This window comes from Pseudorca crassidens, chromosome 7 (assembly GCF_039906515.1).
Source record: "Pseudorca crassidens isolate mPseCra1 chromosome 7, mPseCra1.hap1, whole genome shotgun sequence".
NCBI classification, from domain to species: Eukaryota; Metazoa; Chordata; class Mammalia; order Artiodactyla; family Delphinidae; genus Pseudorca; species Pseudorca crassidens.
The window spans coordinates 110,477,560-110,499,771 of record NC_090302.1 but is presented as its reverse complement, the minus strand read 5'-3'; the positions used below and the strand labels follow the sequence as shown (position 1 = coordinate 110,499,771).

General features: G+C 40.9%; 1 protein-coding gene across 1 annotated transcript in view; it reads left to right on the top strand.

Annotated features, from left to right (window-relative positions):
* GALNTL6 (polypeptide N-acetylgalactosaminyltransferase like 6) overlaps positions 1-22,212 on the top strand; it is a 1,150,933-nt gene that overhangs the window by 935,275 nt on the left and 193,446 nt on the right. Inside the window, exon 5 of the mRNA XM_067745365.1 lies at positions 19,680-19,865. Within this exon, the coding sequence (XP_067601466.1) occupies positions 19,680-19,865 (186 nt within the window). The remainder of the gene's footprint in view (positions 1-19,679; positions 19,866-22,212) is intronic.

The following is a 22,212-nucleotide window of genomic DNA, read 5'->3' as shown; positions in this document are numbered from 1 at the left end:
CGTGATTCTGGAGATGATGGAAAGTAGAACATTTTGTATTAGCTAGGGAGAAATTCAGATTTTAAAGGAATACTTTTATTAGTTTATCTAGTACAGTAAGTCTCGAGTTCAGTTCCGAGAGTGTGTTTGTAAGTCCAATTTGTTCATAAGTGCAACAAAGTTAGCCTAGGTACCACGCTAACACAATCGGCCCTAGAGTATTGCACTGTCATAGGTTTATAATACTTTTTGCCTCGCTCCACTCTCTCAATTATCTTCACTTTTGTTTCCATCGTTATCACTTGGCGCTTCCTAGCAGTACCAGCTACATCACCGCTGTTTTATGCTTGCTTCTGGACATCCTAGACTTGAAATAAAGATACTCTACTCTATACGGTACTGTACAGTAAAGTACACGAAAGCACAACTACTTGTAGAGGATGCACACACATGACAATGAACGCCGGACACGTGAACTAACTTACGTTATTAGACATGCGAACGCATGTTCGCATCTTTGAAAGTTCACAACTTGAAGGTTCGTATATAGGGGACTTACTGTATAGTATTAGAGAGACTCAAAAATGTCTATAGCTAAAGAGAAGAAGCCAACTGAGGAAAAAAATTGAATGTGTGAGAGAGAGTTGATAACAAATGGAACAACATCACAAAGGGGTCATCAAGGGATGAGGTCTAGGGTGCAAGCAAAGAGGTTGGTCCTCAAGAGCACAAAACACATCCTCTGAGACTAGATAAGCCGGGGTGTAGACAGCAATCATTTTGTGAATAGGGAAAGGGTACATTTACTCATTCAATATTTATTATCTAGGATATGCCCAAGTACTGTGCTAAGTATATAAAAATGAACAAAACATGGTCCCTGACCTCAAGGAGAGCAATTTAGTGAGAAGCTAAAGTCAACTCTAACCTTCACTGAAAACTAGAAGTCAACATCTTTGAATGGTACAGTGGGGAGTGGTATCTGAACGGAAGCTTGAAGGGACAGGTAAAGGTGATTCATCAAAGGGCACTGGACAAGGCGCTCACCAACATGTGAGAGGGCTGACGTTTAGTCCCAAGCGTCCAGCTGTGATTGGAGCATTTCATATTTGTTGTGGTGCCCATAGGCACAGATACTGCATTTTATTCAACGTGAACTCTGACACCTCCGTTTAGGCAGAACAGAGCACAGAGGAGTGTGATCCAGAGAAGAGGTCTGGCCAAATGTGTTCCGAGGGAATGTGGGGTCAGGGGAATCAACAATGTGGGTTCAGATGTTGAAGCATGGAATTCACACGGGACAGAAAAGGAATAGGTACCAGGAGAAAACCGTTGGGTTTGAAGAAAGTGGAGAACATGATGGCATAAAAGCAGAAGGTCAAGACACAGGAAGAAGCAGGTGATAGGAAACTCTGATCTGAGATTCAGACACTAGAGTTATTATTCCTGTGTCATGGGGTAGTTTAGAGTGAGGGCCAAACACAAGATGGGGTCCTGAGAATAGGAGACTGAAGTATGGTGAAATTAAGTGCTACTGAAGTCAAGGGGACAAAGCTGTAAGATGAACTATGTAGACAGGTTTTGGAATTGTTCTGGTCCCAATATCCTCAGTTGGGAGCAGCCAGTAAACTGATGGGAAAAAAAACCAAACAAACAATGATGGATAGAGCATAGCACAGCTGAGTATCAATGCCAATGAGTTGGTCAGTTTGGTTTACAACATGCTATGGACTGAATGCTTGTGTTCTCCCAAAATTCATGTGTTGAAGCCCTAACCTGAATGTGATGATATTAGTAGGTGGGGATTTGGGAGGTAATTAGGTAGGTTTAGATTAGTTCGTATGTGTGGGACTCTTATTATAGGATTAGTGTCCTTATAAGAAGAGGAAGAGAGACAAGTTTTCTCTCTCCCTCTCTCTGTCTCTCTCCATTGTAAGGACATAGTGAGAAGGTAGCTCACTATCGTGGAGGAGCAGTTGGTCTTGAATCGAGTAGCCAACATCCTCATCAACCTGTATGGGACGAGGGCCGTGCTATCACGGGCTAGCTACTCTATCCACGTGGGGCTCCGGAACCATGACCATGAGGTCCTGTTGGCCAACATCTTCTGCACGGAATCTTACTACCAGAATCTCTTCACCCTGTCTCAGCTGGACAAGGATTCTCCAGAATATAGCAATGAACTGATCAAGAAAGTGTCCCAGCAGGTCCTGGAGAAGCGAGCCGACTGGACGTCCTGAAGCAGAGGGACAGCATCCCTGCTGCTGTGTCCGCCCCAGACACACTCACGCCTTCCAGAAGGTAGAGAACTTGCTGTATTACAAGTTGACCATTTCTCTCAGTTTTCTACCTGATGGGCTTTCTCCAGGCCCCCGTGGGCACTGCTGCCTGACACAATCCCAGGCTCTGAGCAGACATGGGGAGAGCGCAGAGCTGCTGAGACTCTCCTGATTAGGAGGCTTCCAGGTGGAAGCTGGCCTGGGGTAATGGGGACGGGTCTCAGCAGGGTGGCCATTTCTGCCAGACCACACACTCTCCAAGAAACAGCTTGAAAACTGAAAAAAAAAAAAAAAAACCCTCAACAAGAATTAGTCAGCACCTTTATCTTGAACTTCTCAGCCTCCAGAACTATGAGAAATAAATTCTTATTGTTTAAGCCACCAAGCTAAGACATGACTAGAAGACTAATCACCTGAAAGCATTAAAAAGGCTGCTTCCGTCTTGGTCCTCAAAGATATGACATGTGGAAGATCTGAGTGATTTCTTCAAAGGAAGTCTTCCAGGGTGGTTGTGAGTTGTGTGCTCTGAAAGAGAGAGAGAGGAGACAGAGAAAGGGAGAGAGGACAGAGATGTTTCTTGTAAAACTGAGACTACAGAGATATGTTGGTGACAGAGCAAGGGTTATGCGGGATACAGCCGTAAGAGGAGGAGAAAACAGATCAATACATGAAGTAAGCCGCTGAGGGATGGAGAGAGAGTAGGTACAATATATTTGGGTATATACATAATGCTCATTGACCGCACTGATGATACATGAATGCGAAGTATATGGAATTGACTGGGCTCAAATATCCTCACTCGGGCACAAGTTGTTCTGGTACCAGAGCTTGCCTGAGGGCCGGACAATAACTTCCTTGGTCTCAGAGATGTGCAGAGGGTACCCCAGGCTGACAGTGGTGAAATGAGTACTCTTCTCCAGACAGAGCTGTTTCAGTCCTTAGAGCATGATGAGGGTGGTATTCTAGAAGAGGGACTATCTCAGACTCTCCAATCTAACACCGAGGTACCTAGATAATAGAGTGAGACTAAAATCCCAGTCCTACGACTAGTTATATGATTATACACAAGTTTCCTGTTCTCTCTGGACCTTGTTAACCTTGCTACAAATGATGGAGACAGCTCCTTTCATAAGCAAAAGTTCTCTGACTCCGTATATGTGCTGATTGTTTCTTCAAATTGTTACCCCTCACCTTTTTGTCTACAGTACTACAAGAAGAATGCTGCTTAGAACTCATGGCTGGTTCCCTATTATGCACCAGATAAATTCTTTAATGAACTTGGCATTCAGCATCTACCACCACCTTGCCCTTGATTGCATTTCAGACTAATGCCTAATGAACAAGGGGCCCACCCTAGAAACACTACTAATCATTTTTTTAAATTTTTATTTTATACTGGAGTATAGTTGATTTACAATGTTGTGTTAGTTTCAGGGGTACAGCAAAATGAATCAGTCATATATATATATATATATATATATATATATATATATATCACCATTCTTTTTCAGATTATTTTCCCAAATAGGTTATTACAGAATATTGAGTAGAGTTCCCTGTGCTATACAGTAGGTCACTGTTGTTTATTTTATATATAGCAGTGTATATATGTTAATCCCAAATTCCTAATTTATCCCGCTCCACTACCTTTCCCCTTTGGTAACCGTAAATTTGTTTTCTATGTCTATGAGTCTATTTCTGTTTTGTAAATAAGTTCATTTGTATCATTTTCTTAGATTCAACATATAAGTGATGTCATATGATACTCGTCTTTCTCTGTCACTCTTCCTTCAAATCACAATGTCTTTCCACATCTTTTTTTTTTTTGCGGTACGCGGGCCTCTCACTGCTGTGGCCTCTCCCGTTGCGGAGCACAGGCTCCGGACGCGCAGGCCCAGCGGCCATGGCTCACGGGCCCAGCCGCTCCGCGGCATGTGGGATCTTCCCGGACCGGGGCACGAACCCGTGTCCCCTGCATCGGCAGGTGGACTCTCAACCACTGCGCCACCAGGCAAGCCCTCCACATCTTAACTACAACAAAAGAGAAAAAAAGATTTGCCTCTCATACGGAGAAGGGGCTACTATAATTCAATTTTACTTCCATTAAAAATCATCCTCTAAGTCTAAACATTATGCTAAGTACTTATGGACTAGTTGGTAGTGATGGATGTGTAAACCAGCAATTACACCGTAAATGTAAATCACCCAACGACTGTAAACCAACAAATATGGCAGGAGCAGTTCTTAAGCAGAGGTAAGTGGAGCAGAGAAGAGATACAGAATTACTTCCCTGTTCCTTTCGAAACACTATATTAAAATGCAGGAACTGGAGACGTGCTACTCATCATATGTTGGAGAAATACGAGTTTAGCCAAGAAAAGCGTTTTCAGCAATAAGGAAATTTGGGAGGACTCTTCTAGCTTTTAGATAGGATGCTGCCGGATTCATGAATCACTGAACAAAGTCAATTAGATAAAAAATAATAAGGAACCTTGTTTCAATATTTTGTCCTTAGATTGTTTTATCCTGTCTCAGTGTACGGGAAAGGATACTGACTTTGATGTGGACTACAGTTGGGCCAGTTGTTTATCCTCTATAAGCCCTCGTTTCCTAATCTGTAAAATTAATCTAAATTTTAGGGCAACCCAGCTACACTTCCTGCTTTTGGGTTCCATGAAATACGCCTTTTGCTTGAACTAGTTTAAGTCTCTGTTCCTTTTCCAAAAAAAAAGTTAATATCTATTTGTGACCCTAAAGTTTATTCAAAATTCATTGTCGGAGAAGGCTGCCCAACAGAACTTCTGGGCATCTTTCTGAACACGTTATTTCATATAACATGGCCACAAGTAGTCGAATTCAATATTTCATGATTTGCCTTTTCGTCCCCATTCAGATTTGGCTCTAGACTTACATAAAAAGGCACTTTGGATTCTGCTACACTACTATCTACTCTTGACATTTTACTAAGAGTTCGTTTTTGTTAGAAACCATGACAAGCTCCTGTCCATGTGATTTGGTCGAAAGATCCCAGCAGCAAATGGTACAAGTCCCAGGCGCTAGGACTGGTGGTGTTTATCATGGTGGTGCCTCTCCCAGAACAACTTGACAATATCAGAACCACCTGAGACATTTCATTATGCTTCTAGTGACGACTTTTAGTTAGATTTCACGAGAATTCACCAGAACCATATGGTGGAAAAAGAAACTATTTCTTAGTACAAAATGAGCATAAATAAATGAAGGGTATTTCTATGGCCAGTGGTACAACGTAGCGCCAGATTTTCAAAAGAAATCCCCTTAGAGTTTAACAGACTATGATAGAAATTCATTTATGCATATATAATCAATTTAAATATATATATTTTAAGCATATAGAATTATATGTGTGTAAATATATAGTAGAAATTCATTCATACATAGAAATATATTACACATTAAATGTATACAATATATACACACTTATGTATATATAATTCCATACGGTTAAAATATCCCAGAAATATATATAAACTAGTAAAAGGGGTTATTTCTGGTAAGGAATAATAGAGTACTGAGGGTATGAGATGGGGTTTATTTTTCAAAATATACCCTTTTGTATTAAACATTTTGCCTATGCGTGTATTACCCAGCCCCCCCAAATATCAATATGCAAATGAAAACATTTAAGAAATTATAGTCACTAAAGGGAAAAATAAGAGAAGATGCAGATTACAGTTTGTTTTAGTGTTTTTGGTTTCCTCTGGTTTCACATAATTTCATAGTTTGGTATTTTTTTGCAAGGATCTACCCAAGCAGGGGTTGTTATTTGGTTGGTTGGTTGGTTGGTCGGTTGTTTCATTTCGGGGTGTGTTTCTATAATAAAGGACCTTCTCAGGATGGCTTATGTCCTGGCTTGGTTATTACTTCCTTCCCAAAACTTGGCCTTCCCTTTCCCCTCTTCATCTCTGTAAATCTTACTCATCCAAATTCCAGGATCCTGCCTTTCAGAATCTTTATACCATCTATACCAAACACCTTCAATAAATAAGCCCTATTCTGACATTACTCATCTTCCCATCTGAAATGTTACTATGTCCTGCTGAAATTGTAAGCTACGCAACTCTGAGGGCTGTGCCCTGTGCCCCCAACATTCACTGTATCGCTGCCTTGCACCACCTTTGTGTTACATTTTATTTGTTCATGGATCGTTCAAAGAGCAGCATGGCGTCTCTAGCGCTGCCCTTAACTTGTTAATTTTTAGTTGTATTAATGAATGTTTAACAGCTTATCATTTGTCCTAGTTTATTCTCATCTTCATGCAATAGGCAGAAAGAGTAGTCTCAGATTCAAAACCAGGGATGTGGTCTAACACAAATTTTGAGAGACAGGCAGAATTTGCAGGCTAAATGATCCTTATAAAGTCACTGGGGAAAAACAAATCTCTCCCGGGAGTGGAGCCTTGGTAATTCTAACAACGCAGGGCTTGTCTGTCCACTGAGAGAGGGAAAAATCAACGTCCTGTCCGGCACCATCTGCAGCACACTGACTGATTGCGGTCCCTCCATGGGTGAACTTCATCAAGTGTTGAAAATAACCCTGGGACCATGGAGACACATCATTAGTAGGGAAAATATATAACGTTGCCGGAGCTCAAGGAGATACAGCCCATTTCAATGAAGATAAACAGGGCCAAACAAAAGAATTACAGTAGAAAAATATGTGGCCGGCCTATCAGTAGAGAAGACTGCTGCCCTTTATCATTACTTGTCACACAAGCGACAGACTATAAAACTCCACAATTCTGTCCTCGTTAATTTCTGAGCCAACCTGTGCCTTGGCAGACACTTGGCAGGTTCCAGACATACGATTTATTGCCTCATTTAATCAAGACTGGGTAGGAAACAGTGATTTTTTCGAATAAATTACAAATGAGGCACCTTTCATCTCTTCTTAGGGACTGAGTGATAGATACACATATGTATCTACGTATGTACATGTGTGTGTACATATATGTAAAAAACTCCCAAGATACACCGTTTATTTATTTCTTGGTAAGAAATTTAAACAATTTCTATTCCTTCTGCCTGCGTGAGAAAAAGAAATATATGCAATACTGTAGAATACAAATGCAGTCATCTGGTGTTTCTCACTTTTCCTTGTTATGGAAACCGAGCAGATTCCAGTACTAACAAATGACCCTGCCCTGGAGGTTGGTGGCCATCTAAAGGCCATGTCATTTCATTTGACTTCCCAGTTTGCAAATATATCTTACATTGTCCTCGGAATATCTTCTAAAATTTGGGGGAGCTCTGGCTCAACAAGGAAGGGGAACCATGTACCCAGCAAATAAGCAAACTATCCTGGAACAAATATTACCCATTTTAAAATGACTCCTTGGCACACTGATTAAGTCGAAATGAAGTGCAGGTAGTAAATGCTAGGTTGTTGTCTTGCCTAGGGAGAAAAAGCGCTTTCTAGAGTTCGGTGGTAAATAGGCAATTCATTTTGACATAACGAGGGAAAGTGATGTTTACAGCCAGAGGTCACAGAAAGCAAAGATGGAAAAGACCTGTTGGATCATTTCCCCCATTCCCTGGAGAGGATTGCCACATGAAACTTTACAGTGCTTGGTCCAGTTTAGCTTTCAATTACTCAAGCAAGGGCCTCTCACCACTTCAGACTTTTTCCAGGAACCAGATCTTTACTCATGACCCCCGCCTTCTTGGCTCTATCAGAAAAGTAGGAATCTTAGAACTCACCCTGCAGGTGCACACAGAGTACTTCCTGCTCACAATCAGACCTGTAAGCCTCTGAACCCACTTTCTCTTCTGTCAGTGAATTTCAAAATTATTTCCTTGGTAACAACTCCCTCTGTCCTTTCCTACTCTACCTTCTCAGCCAGTGTTCACATCACATCCCTTTTACCCTGAGTCTTTATCTTAGCAGAGGAATCCCTCTGAAAAAAAAAATTCCTGTTTCAAAGGGTAAAAGAGCATGGGCTCTAGCACAATGCTACGCTTACGCATCCCATGACCATCTTGAATGAATGAACAAAAGGCGTGGATTTAGAGAGAATGGGAGAAGATGAAGTTGTCTAGAGATGCAAATCTAGACAATTCCCTCCCCAAATCCTGCTGAAACGTGGAGCTGATGAGCGAGCAGAAGCTGGAGGAGGGTGCGGGTCAAAGAAGGTTTGCTTTTTAGGAAAAGGGATATTCAGTGTTTTGGCTTCGAGATGGAATGACTCAGTAGAGGACCAAACATGAAGACGCAAGGAAGAGACGGGACCGCTACAGGAGCCATGTCTGTGGGCAGATGAGGAAGGTGGGATCAAGGGCACAAGCGGAGAGGGTGGTCTGATAGGAGTGCACGGACAGTTCATTCCCTTCATCGGCAGACAAGGCGGGGTGCTGACGGTTTGGCCATTTGATGGTGAGAGGTGGCCTCAGTTCTCCTTCAATAAAGAAGAGAATGAATTTTACGGCCATTCAAGTCCCCTTGCCCCCTCCAAGCTCCTTGGCTTCCATAGCCAATGAAGACAGAGTTTCAACCTTTTCTAATTAGATATTTTATACAGCCTTTCACCTCAGCAGCCTCCTACCCTATGATGCACTGGTTTCAGCTCTTGGGATCTCTCTTAAGGAAAATTGTAGATTCAGAAAACACTTAGTCACAAAATATTCATTATATATTATATATAATAGTCATAGCTGTAATCATGTAAACAACCTAAATCAACAATAAGGAAAAATTACTCCACATTTGAAATAATATTTCAAGGTAATGACATGGAAAATTTCAACCTTAGTTTTAAAAGAACATGTGGGCTCTAAATAGAAGCATAAAAGGTAAAGGAAAATGTAAGCAATGATTGGCTTTTTTCTCAGCTTTATTGCGGTATAATTGACAAATAAAATTGTAAGATATTTAAAGTGTAAAACATGATGATTTGATGAACGTACATGTCAACTTAAACACATCATCATCGTATATATATATACGGTGAGAACATTTAAGTTCTACCTTCTTAGCAATTTCAATCACACAACGCACTGTTACCAATTACGGTCACCATGTTCTACGTTAGCTCCTCAGACCGCATTCAGCCTATAACTAAGGTTTCTACCCTTTTACCAACCCCTCCCTATTCCCCGGCCCTGGCAACCACTTTTCTACTGTTTCTATGAATTTGACTTTTTTTTTAAATTTCACATATAAGTGATACCACCCAGTATTTTTCTTTCTCTGTCTGACTTATTCAGTGATTGACTTTTAGTGGTATAATTCTTATTGATTTTTTTCCTCTTCTTTCCACTTTCCTAAACTTTCCAGGTCTTCTATAATAATTATATATATATATTACTATAAATACTTAATTCACTACATTAAATTCCCTATACTTAAAAGATTCCTAATGGATACATTTGGGTTCAAGTTTTTCTTTTCCTCCTGACATGTAATCACTGACATTTATTGAGTACTTAAAATATTTCAGACTCCCTTTACTGTATGATCTTGGGCAAATTTCTTAACCTTTCTGACCCTCATTTTCCTCCTTTGCAAATGAGTATCATTTTTCTCATCTGTAAAATGAGGATGTAATAAATTAGCACATGAATATATCTCAGAAATTACAAGCACTCAATAAATATAGATATTATTATTATTTCTATATATTACTTTGTCATATTTTGCTACTTATTCTATTGGTTCTTTTCATTCAAGGACATGAGACACATTTTTGGTCCTCTTCGTATTTTCTTTTTTCAATTTTGAGCCAAGACAATATCTTCTATGGTCCCTCTCCTTTTCACTCTTTAATAGTATTATCAAGAAATGGAGCAATGCCTTGGGAGGACGTACCTTTAGCAAGTCAATTTTCCTCAACAAGGGCAGACAGCTCATTTCCTGCATCTCTCCTCCTATATTGCAGTACAAGAATATTGTGAGGCACTGGGAGTTTCGGTAGCCTTGGGAACAGGACCAATTTCCAGATATTTAATTTAGCTCTCGCCTCATCTAAATTGAAATTTTGACATAGCGTTTTTCTCACACGAACTGTTTAGAGGGATTCTTTCCAATTTGTCTTTATTTATTGTGAAGTCAAGCCAAACCCCAGAGGTTTTTATGGCCCTTTGGGCAGTTATTGGGTGACAGTATTCAATCACTCACACAAATGCTAATTTGAGATTACCGGTCCCTATAACTCTACCCATATAACATTCCCACCCAGTAATTCCAATAGATGCTCCAGAGAAACGGAAGAAAAACAAAATGGCTTGTAGCACGTATGTGTGAAAGACACTAGGTTTGCTTCAACTCCAGAGAAATGCGGAATTGAAAGTACTTGCAAAAGGGCAGAGATTCTGTTTCTCCCATTTGATATCTGTGCTGGTGTATGGCATCTTATAGTTTGTCTTTGTTTTTTGTTCTGCCTGAATTTTATGCTTTTTCACTTGCTGAAGATCAATTTCTCCCTTTCTCAGGCATCCCAGCTTTGGTTTTTTATAACTTTGAGTTTTCAAAAAATTCCGTAAATGAATTTTCAAATCCCAACGCTGGAGGAGGGTGCGGGTCAAAGAAGGTTTGCTTTTTAGGAAAAGGGATATTGCAGTGTTTCGGGTTTGCTTTTTAAGAAAAAAATGACTGGATCCAAATGGTGTGGATATAAAGGTGATCTTGTGTAGCTTGCTGGTTTGATACAAGCAGCATTTGATTTCACTGGGAGGCTGTGATGTCACCCTGTTACTAGCCTTGTTGATGGGCTCATATGACCTTGGAATTGTTTATGTCCAGAGTTTGTATTTCTTGACTTGATTTTGTCTTAGGAAAACAAGTTACAGAAAAATCATTATTTTGATGGGAAAAACTCACTTAGTCCCAATTTTTAAGATGGTCGCTAGGAGTCAAACCGGCTCACAAAACACTGCTTATTCCAAGGTATGAATGTGTGTGAAGGTACAAATAAATCAATAGTTAGCAGTAGCATTAATGTTGGAATACAAAAACAATCAGCTTAAAATCACATAACCTGGCGTCCAGCACAATATATTAAGAAGTTGTTGAAGTAGTTGGAAAAGTGTGAAATTTATGAATAGGACTTTTATCCTTAAGGGCTTTAGAGGAGAAAAAGCATAAATATACTGGTCCTTTTGATGTTTTTTTCTTGGTTAAATTTATTTTTTAAAGCCTCTTATGTCTCAAGACAAATTATCTTATAAAATGTGCATTTCTGACAGGCTTACACATTAAAGGAATCATTGAAAGATAAGTAGTGACTTCTCTGGGAAGAATGAGAAGATAGATATATTGGTAAATATGAGGAGATTAACTAAGATAATTAAGTACAAAGTATAGAACTGATAATTCAGGCTGAGAGAGGGCAGGGCTCTGGGGGTCCGTGATGGAGCCTGCAGGCCTCATGCCTGAGGCTGGAAGAGGCAGGCATAGTGCAGAGAGGGACTGGCATAGACGCCTGTAATCAGATGTTGTTTACTCTAAACCACAAGGAGTGTTTAGACTGGGAACTAGGATGTTTTCAAATAAGGTGTTCTTGATCAGTCTATATTACAGTGAGAAAAAAAGAAACATGTGCTGGAGGCTTTTCTTGAACAATTTTAGTCCTGAAACTGGCATCTGTGCTCCGTTCTTAATTTGAGAGCTGGTGTATTCTACATTGGAAGTATTTGTCATTGTCGGTACTCAGATTTTTCTTTCTTTATAGAATATTTGATATTCGGTGAATTAGGAAGAGTCACTGGGGAATTTTCTGGTCATTCTCAAGACTTCGGCTAGAGTTCTCCTCCACATTCAACTAAAACAGGATTTATTTAAATATACATTTTACCAAAAAGACCACAAGGGCTTTAAAATTGAATAAGTACCCTGTGCATTGCTGGTGGGAATGGAAAATGGTGCAATTGCTCTGGAAGACAGGGTGGTGATTCCTCAAAAAATTGAAAATAGAATTACCGTATGCTCTAGCAATTCCATTTTGGGTGTATATATCCAAAAGAATTGAAAGCAGGGTCTTGTAAAGACATTTGTACACCTATATCCATAGCTGCATTATTCACTATAGCCAGAAGACAGAAACAACCCAAATGCCCATTAACGAATGGATAAAGAGAATGGGATCTATACATACAATGGAATATTATTCATCTTTAAAAAGGAGGGAAACTCTGACACAGGCTACAACATGGGTGAACCTTGAGAACATTATGCTGAGTGAAATAAGCCAATAATAAAAATGACAAATACTGTATAATTCCACTTACATGAGGTCCTAGAGCAGTCACACTCATAGAAACAGAAAGTAGAATGGTGGTTTCCAAGGGCTGGGGAGAGGAGGAAATGGGACTTATTTAACGGTTATAAGAGTTTTAGTTTGGAAGATCAAACAGTCTGTAGCACAACTGCACAACCATTTTGATTATATAATACTTAACACTACTGACTCAGCTGTATACTAAAAATAGTTAAAATGGTAAATTTTATGTTATGTGCATTTCACCACAATTTAAAAAAAAACTAAATAGGTGAAAGGAAGAGGTGATCTAGATGAGCTTAGAGATTATTTTCTCCTATGTCAACACTGATAATTCAACTGATATTTATATAGGGTTTTTATTTAAAAGAGTGAATTATGTGTAATGTTTTTCTAGAATTAAACTATTCTCTAATATTTACAGACTAAAGCCTAACACTACTTTGGCAAAATTCTTAAATATTTACAGGGTCAAATAGTATAACACTGAACCAATGACTTTTCGTAATATTGATGGTAAGACTTCTACATTTGTGCATTTAGACTGAATTATCATGTATGTGGTGCAAATGAAAACTTATAAACTATATGACCTATTCCTTGCAATACACAGGATGTTTAAAATAAAACTACTGAATTATTAAAAAGTAGAAATGTTTCTACAGAAATGTTTCCACTGTATTAAAATGGATCAATCTGTGGTGAGTTCAAAATACTCAGCAAAAATATTTCAAAGAAAAGACCTCTGAGTTTTTTTTTTTTTTTGGTTTTTTTTTTTGCGGTACGCGGGCCTCTCACTGTTGTGGCCTCTCCTGCTGCGGAGCACAGGCTCCGGACGCGCAGGCTCAGCGGTCATGGCTCATGGGCCCAGCCGCTCCGTGGCACGTGGGATCTTCCCGGACCGGGGCACGAACCCGCGTCCCCTGCATCGGCAGGCGGACTCTCAACCACTGCGCCACCAGGGAAGCCCTCTTAAGTGTCTTTTAATCTTTAGGATTCTCTTTCCGTTTCTTTTTTCTTCTTCTTCTAATTTATTTGTTGAAGAAATCAAGCCATTCGCCCTGGAGAAATCTCTATAGTTTAGATTTTGCTGATTATCTCCCAGATGTGCCATTTCACGTATTCATCAATCCTTTATTTCCTATAAGTTGGTAGTTAGTTCTATAGGCATGACCGAATTCAGATTCAGCACTTTGCTAAGAATGCTTCATAGGCAGTGATGTGTTCCCTCATCAGGAAGCACAGAACAGGTGATCTGGCTCCTTTTGTGATGTTAGCTTGATCCATTAGCTCATTAGGGGTTGTAAAGGGTGACATTCTATCTCTTCTTTTTTTTAATATTAGCTGGAATATATATGTTGTCTATTTATTTAAGTTTAGTGTCCCAGCTATTTCCCAAATGACTCAAGACGCTTTGTACATTAAAAGAATAGAAAATAAGACATTTGGAAACAGAACTCAGTTGAAATCATAATAGAAGCAATTAGATACAGTTCCAGCAATTCTAATACTTTCTTGGTTGAATTTTTTGTGCTCTAGAGATAATATGAAATGCTTATATTTGAATGCTATGAAGAGGGACCTACTTAGTGTGGTCAACTAGGATGTAAAGAGATTGACAGCTTTCTGGAGTTAACTAGAGACATACATTTCTCCTGTATAAAGAATATAGAAAATGTCTCTACACTGCTAAGTAGACAGTTATCCTTAACACTGCCACTTGGGATTAAAATATACACACGGCCTGTGTCAAGTAGATTGAGAAGTGGAAGAATATCTTACAGTCTCTAACTGTGAAGTACTTCTTGTCACTGTGGTAAGACCTCAGATTATCCAGAATACTTAAGAGTATATTCTTGCTGTAAAAGGATGAACCAGGAAGGTTTAAGGTATGTATATTTCTGTGTGTTTATAACACATTTCACTTCATCATCAGGTATCACCCACAATAACTAACGTATATTCTATAGGCTCTTAAGGCCATATTCTGCTACATTCTATCTACCAACACCAGCGTATAAACATCAAAGAAATTTCAGCTCTATAATACGTATTTAGATATAGAAACTCGTATCTCCAGATCAGTAGGGTCTCCTGCCCCTCTTGCTCTGTCCTGGAGATTAAATTAGGGGATTCAAAGGAGATAGAAGGAACTTGGCAACAATTCCAGCCGCTGAACCCAGGGCAGCTGTTTGTCCAGCCTTTGGTGAGTCCACCACTTGGGACACCCTGGCCTTGCACTGTAAAACTGATGGTCACTTAGATTCCCTGTCCCCTTGGGAACACTCTCTCAAAGTAGACTAGAAAGCTGTCTAAACTCTGCTGCTGTATTTTTCTGACATAATAAGCATAACTTATTGAACGGATCTAGGTCTCTGATGAACTTAAAGTGCTTCAAGGTCATGATTTTGATATCAGTGACAGTCTTATAGACAGGGAGCTGCAGGAGATTAGACAGATGCTGTCCTGACCAAAGATAAGACCCTGGCCTTTGCCTTTTGACTAAACGTCTGATACATGTCAGCTTTATTTTGACTTGACTCTTGCTTTCCAAAGTGACATGCAGCCCAAAGAAACACCAAAAGACCAACAATTAGGATGTTTTTTAGGAAAAACTAAATACTTGATAGATAATATCTATGCCATAAGTAAAACTTGACGAGAGAAATTACAGAATCGTAGAACTGGAAGGAATATTTAAGATCAACCCATCACGTTCCATAGGTGAGGAAAATTGAAGTGACTTAACCAAAGGCATAGGGCCAGCCAGTAATCGGTCTACAACTCATGTCCTTGGCTCTGGACTAAAAATCACTGAAGGTGACTTTTTAGTGCTTCGTTGCGACCCTAAATACTAAATATAGTGTCAGTTTGTGGCGCGTAAGTGAAATCCCTAGAAAAAAAGGAAAAGTACATTCAGAAAACTGCTACATTTAATGTTCACGGTAGCAAGACACCAAAATTTCACTTGAGTAAAACTCATCATTTCATTATTACCCCCCAGTGATACGATAAACCTTGGGCAGAAATTGTCGTGTTTGAAATTATATTAATTCTTCTAGGTCATCAGGGTACCACTCAGTGGATTTTAACAGTAATATACCCACCGCTAGTCTAGGGCCACCAACTAAAAAAAAAAGTTAATGGTTCTACGGATGTTTCCTAGTCAATAAAAAAATGTCTGCTTTAGGACTTCCCTGGTGGCTCAGTGGTTAAGAATCCGCCTGTCAATGCAGGGAACACGGGTTCAAGTCCTGGTCCGGGAAGATCCCACATGCCACAGAACAACTAAGCCCGTGCACCACAACTACTGAGCCTGCGCTCTAGAGCCTGCAAGCCACAACTACTGAGCCCACGTGCCACAACTACTGAGCCTGCGCTCTAGAGCCCATGCTCTGCAACAAGAGAAGCCACCAAAATGAGAAGTCCGTGCACCACAACAAAGAGTAGCCCCCGCTCGCCGCACCTAGAGAAAGCCCGTGCAGCAACGAAGACCCAACACAGCCAAAATAAAGACGTAAATAAATAAATATAAATTTATTTAACAAAATATCTGCTTTATAAAACTACCATACATTCTCGTTATTCTTTAAAATTAGATGAGTTCAAAAGGGATTTTCAAAGATGCTGTACTTGAATTAAAATACAAAATCATGTTGAAAATCATTTGAATCATATTTTAGAAATGAATCTAAAAACTGTTCATACAAAAGAAATGCAAACTGCTTTTAATTTAAAGCCATCTCTACCATCCCCAGGAACTCCCTTGTATGAGAGCCTAATTTGCTAATCAGATGGAAAATACCCGTCTTCATCGTGAGTTATGGTTAATTAGATGTTACAACTGAACTACTAAGAGACAACGGACCCCTCCAAGGGGCAGTCAACTAGAACGTTATTCGGAGGCAAAGCAACCTAATTATTACTGCAAAGTTCAAATTAGAGGAGTTGACTTGAACGCTTAATGGACTCACTTCGGGGTCAAACCTCTTGAGATTAGTGAATTCATACCGGACAGTCTTTTTAGTACATTAAAATGGGCTTTGATAAAAGAAAAATACACGGAATCAGAAAGTGTACAGAGAGGGAAAGGCAACATGTAGAGATGCTCCCACCAAGTTCCAGAGAGTTTCCTATAAACTAGAAAGTGTGGAAGCATAAATCCCAAGTTGGGACAATCCCTCACGGGTGACCGACAACCCCCTGCTTCTTGCTTTGGGACACGTGGGAGGCGAATCTCTTCTAGAAAGAAGCACTTTCTCATACGCAGCTCCAGAGAATTAATCTTCCTCTCCCCCAGAAGAGACTCCTGTAGTCCTTAGGGGTCAGAGAGGAAAGCAGTGAACGCACTCAGATTGTCGAGATGGTACCCACAGTGGTAGTACATTTGACAGAAGAACCGTGAGGTTTAAAGAAAGAGTGAAGAACACTGTTTGGGTGGGTTTAGCAAATGTGCATGATCTATTTTCAGTCCCCTATGACTGTGGGGACACTGCTTCCACAAGACGGTATGTCCTGTGGTCCAAACAACTGATTTACACATAAACCTAGAGAGTGATTCTTGTTGGTATGTTGGTGACACGGAAGGATTTCAATGACTGAATACATTACAAGAATGAGATTATAAAGTTTTCCTAAACATTGATTACCGTGCGAAGTCCTAATAGAACACAGGCCTTTCACAACTGGTACCCACAGAGCCCTCGTACGGATCACCGATCACTTATCATGCCTTTGATAGCACACCTGGACGGCGGGCCTCTGCTTCATTTCCCTAACAAGACAGTAAGCTCCAGGCTCCCTCAGAGGCGGCACTGGGCTGTACAGCCCTTGGGAATCTTCCTTGGAGCTTGCACACAGTGGAGAGGGGAGGAGAGAGCCAAAGGGAGGGGGCACAGCACACCTGGCTCAAAGCAGAGAGAGACACGGGACAGCCAGCCTCCTAGGTGAGACTCTACCACACAGCCATCAACTCATACCAGCTCGTTCATGGCTAGCCAAAAGTGTTTCACTTTAAATTGGCAATAAACGGAAGACGATGAATTATCCAAAGCTCACTGAGAAATATAAAAGTCTATATTTTTCATCTTTCAAACTTAGCATTCTAAGGCATTCCTTCAGCTATTTAGAAATGCTGCTTCTAGGACTTCCCTGGTGGTCCAGTGGTTAAGAATCCATCTTGCAAGGCAGGGGACGCCAGTTCGATCCCTGGTCAGGGAACTAAGATCCCACATGCCACGGGGCAACTAAGCCCACGCGCCACAACTACAGAGCCCATGCGCTCTGGAGCCTGTGAGCCACAACTAGAAAGAAGCCCACGCACCGCCATGACCCACATGCCACAACGAAAGATCCCACGTGCCGCAACCAAGACCCTATGCAGCCAGCCAATAAATAAATATTTAAAAAAGAAGAAGAAATGCTGTTTCTCTTCCTAAGTACAAGTGATTTACTGGGGTCTCCAATTATTGGCTTAATAAATGTTTACTGAATGAGCACTGTCAGGTCTGTAGTCAAAAGCTTGACCCTCCTCCACCCTCTAAGAGGACAAAAATTCCCCCCGAGTCAGGTTTAGGGAGTTTGCAGCACCTACTCACATCCTTCATCATCACAGACTTCCCACCCAGGCCTGGCCTGACTCCAAATCCTGTAAACTTTGCACTCTAGAGTCTGATCTGCAGATCTCTGTTCATTACAGGGAAAACAAAATAGAGGGGGGCATATTTTGATCTAAAATATTCTTGTGGAAGACCCCACCAGCATTCTTTTACGGTAAAAATTAGAGTGTGAAATATTTTAACTGACCCACTGGTAAAACATATCTATAGGGCAGTCAAGAAAAATAAAGGAAATTGAGAATTTTTTAATCACTTCACCAATAATCAGAAGCAATAAAAACAAGGATAAGGACGTCCCTGGCGGTCCAGTGGCTGGAACTCCACGCTCCCAATGCAGGGGGTGCGGGTTCGGTCCCTGGTCGGGGAACTAAGATCCCACGTGCCATGTGGCGCACCAAAAAAAAAAAAAAAAAGGAATAAGGGTAAACGCTTGCATGCAGAGAAACTCCATTGCAGAGTAATTCTGACATCTGTTAAATTGGAGAGCAGGAAAGAGATCATAAATCCCTCCATGAATCCCTATTGTTACAGATCGTAGGAGGAGACAATAATAATACTGTCCTTGATGCAAACACGCAGAGAAAGTTTGAAAGTGAAACCTACAGAACAAACAGCATGCTAAGATGCTGTTTCAATTAATAGTAGACTATGCTTGTTAGAAGCTCCAGGAGAGCCCGCCTCAAGTTTTACATGCAGGAGACTGAAAGCAGAGATGAGTATATATCCCACAGAAAGAAAGCCACCAAAACACACTTATTTGGCTTGAAAAAAGAACTGAGAGATTAATGCATTTTATCACAGCCAGTAGGAAATGTTTCAGTCTGTAAATAAATTATCTGATTTGATGTTGTTCCCGCTGTTTGTTTTTAATTAGGCAAAGAAACATTTCCAAATTTTTGTTTTCTAATCTTAAAGACCTAAGTCCACGGTGATTACGTAGCATCTCATCTGCCTATCCCTCTTCACATCTAATTTTAACAGCAAATCAGTCACTTTCCACTTCAAATGAGGAGCCATGGGCTGAACTTGCGTGCCAGTTTGCTATTGCCTCACAGGAGGGAAAATCTGTTTGCTTCCTGTTGATTTTAGAGGTATTTTTTTCTCTCCTGTGGTTCTTACATGCAGTATTTTCAACACAGAGAACACTAGGCAAAGCCTTGCCAGAAAGGGCCCTCTTGTTGGCAAGAGCCCATATGCTGGAACGTTCACCTGACGTCACCAGCAGGGACCCAGGGCGGATGCCCACCTGGGTGCAGGCTGGCGAGGCTGCAGTCTGGTGGTCCCTGGTCCACAGAAACCACAAGGTGGAGTGCCAGCGGGTCGGTGTCCAAAGGGCGGCGTTTGCATCCTGTGGAGCATTCTGCAACTTGTAAGGTATAGAGACCTCTAGGCATGAAATCTTACTCGTCTTTCCCCTTGCGATGAAACGAGGAGAAGATGGGCTTCCGCTGGGCTTCACCGTTCACGCTCTCCACACACAGACGCCCGGGGGTAATTCTGCTACAACTAATGTCCTGTGTTCTTTCTGTACCCGTTCTTCTCCCTCCTTCCCAGAACACCTGAAGGAGAAGTTGGAAGAATACATGGCTCGGTTTTCCAAAGTGAGGATTGTTCGCACCAAGAAAAGGGAAGGGCTGATCCGGACCCGACTCCTGGGGGCGTCCATGGCCAGAGGCGAGGTCCTTACGTTCCTGGACTCCCACTGCGAGGTCAACGTCAACTGGCTTCCCCCGCTCCTCAGTGAGTGACCCTCAGCCCCCGGGGACTCCGGGGGAGGCGGGGGAGGGTGCCGTGCGCTTCTGTGTCATCCGCCATCGACAAAGGCTAGAGACCCCTTTTACGAGGTTTACAGTGGGAGCGGTGAATTCTATCTTAACTATTGCTGGGACGTATAGGTAACTAGAAAACCACATTGAAATTGACATTGTAGGTAATACCAACTGCAGTCTAACTTAAGGTTTGAAAAGGTTTGATTTCTTTATCTTAGACATTCACTGAGTAAACACTAAAAGGAAAAAGTATTCATTATACTGCCTATAAGCACAGTATGATTAAAATACACACACAGAGTTTAGCAAGTATTATAGGACTGTTAAGAGATGCGAAAAGTATTCAGCCCCAGAATACAGTTAAACTAAAAGCACACTGACATTTTCCCAGGATTTATAAGGCCATTCTCTTTTCCACTCCTGCACCAGCTTAGCTCCCTAAATATACGACCCCCCCATCATGTTTACACACAATCCCACAAACGCTCAGAGCTGCCGTCCGGGTGATACATCTTAAATGATCACTAGAAGACTATCACTTGAACCGTTAGAAACACAGAAGTCCTGAAAACCACTCAAGCTCGAACACCTGCATGAGGTTCAGTCCAAGCACCAGTATTTTTTTAATTTCACAGTTAAGTCAGAGATCAAGCCCAGTAGTAGCTAAGGAATAAATTGTAAGGCTGAGGGAAAAAGCGTGTTTCTAAAAAGTTCTTGGTGCGCACATATTGAGTTCCTTTCTGTTCTTCCACATTTCACTAAATCAACTTTTATTGTAACTATATCCCTGGCCTCGGAGCTAAAGCCAGTTAACAACCTCCTTCACAATAGCTGCCTCAGAATCATTTTCTATTGAGAACCGTGCAGGATTTCAGATAGAAGCAGCAAAGCTCCATTAGTAAACGCTGTGGGGGAAAAAATCAATTGAAATTGTGTTGCATTTGAAACAGGAAATGACCAGCAACTAAGGCTCCAGGGCATCTCAGAGCCACACTCTGCCCCACAGACAACCGCCCAGACACCCTCATCAACAGGGATGTTTCTAGGCTCCTAATGGCCAGAGATTCCTCTGAGCTTTTAATTAAAAGTAGCTTGTCCAAGGACCTAGCAATTTAGAGTTTCATCAGCAACCATCAGTTTCCCTTAAACGGAATTTGACCTATATGGTGCTGAATACTCAAGTCAGCACAAGGCCTAATTTACTTATGAACCAAAGCAAGCCCTAAATGCCAATTATCAAGGCTCTGATTGTTCATATGCACCTAACAAAAAAAAAAAAAAGGAAAAAAGAGGGAAAAGACAGAGAAGCCCACTTTTTCTCATTGAAGCATTTCATTTCCTGTAGGCCTGATGGGTAAGAAATGATTCACGCTCAGGACCACTATCTTTTTTTATTTTCCTCTATCAATGTCTTGACACATCCTCCAAAACGGGGAAAAAAAAAAAAAAAAAAAGGTGGAGCCACACAGTTTTTTGGTTCATTTTTCACCTTGGGATTTTACCTGAATTTCAATTTCCCATTAAGAGTCTGTTTGTTTGATCCCTGGAAATTGAAATGTAGGCATAAGCCTTAGATGAAAAATTAGTCATGCTACTCTCACCCCGAGCTGGTGCTGCTGGATGAGAGCTGAGAGGAAATTTGAAGGGAAAGTTGACAGTTTAACAGACTAATTCTCTTCGGGTCACCTTGAGACTCCTTGTTGGTCAAGGAACTTGCAAATCAACCTGATTCTGAATTTGACTGAAGAAAGTCACTGAAACCTTAATACTCAAATACCTACAGAGGTGATAGAAGAAATATTTTGGACACAGTAATGATGGTCTCCTCTGTCAAAGACATCTATGGGGGGATGCCACTTAAAGACTAAAGCCCACTGCAAGGCTTGCCCAGGTGAAAACAACGCCCACAGAGCTCTTGGTGGGATTAACTTAAGGAGTGAATGAATGAATGAAAGAGAAAGAAAGAAGAGAGGGAAGGAAGGAAGGAAGGAAGGAAGGAAGGAAGGAAGGAAGGAAGGGAGAGGGAGAGAGAGAGAGAGAGAGAGAGAGAGAGAAAGAAAGAAAGAAAGAAAGAAAGAAAGAAAGAGAAAGAAAGAAAAAAAGAAAGAGAAAGGAAGGAAGGCAGGAAGGGAGAGAGAGAGAGAAAGAAAGAAGAAAGAAAGAAAGAAAGAGAGAGAAAGAAAGAAAGAAAGAAAGAAAGAAAGAAGGAAGGAAGGAAGGAAGGAAGGAAGGAAGGAAAGGGAAAAAAAAGAAAGGGAGAGAGAAAGGTAGATCTGGGGGGAGATCTTCCATAGGATTCTGTGGTCTCCATGCCCTGC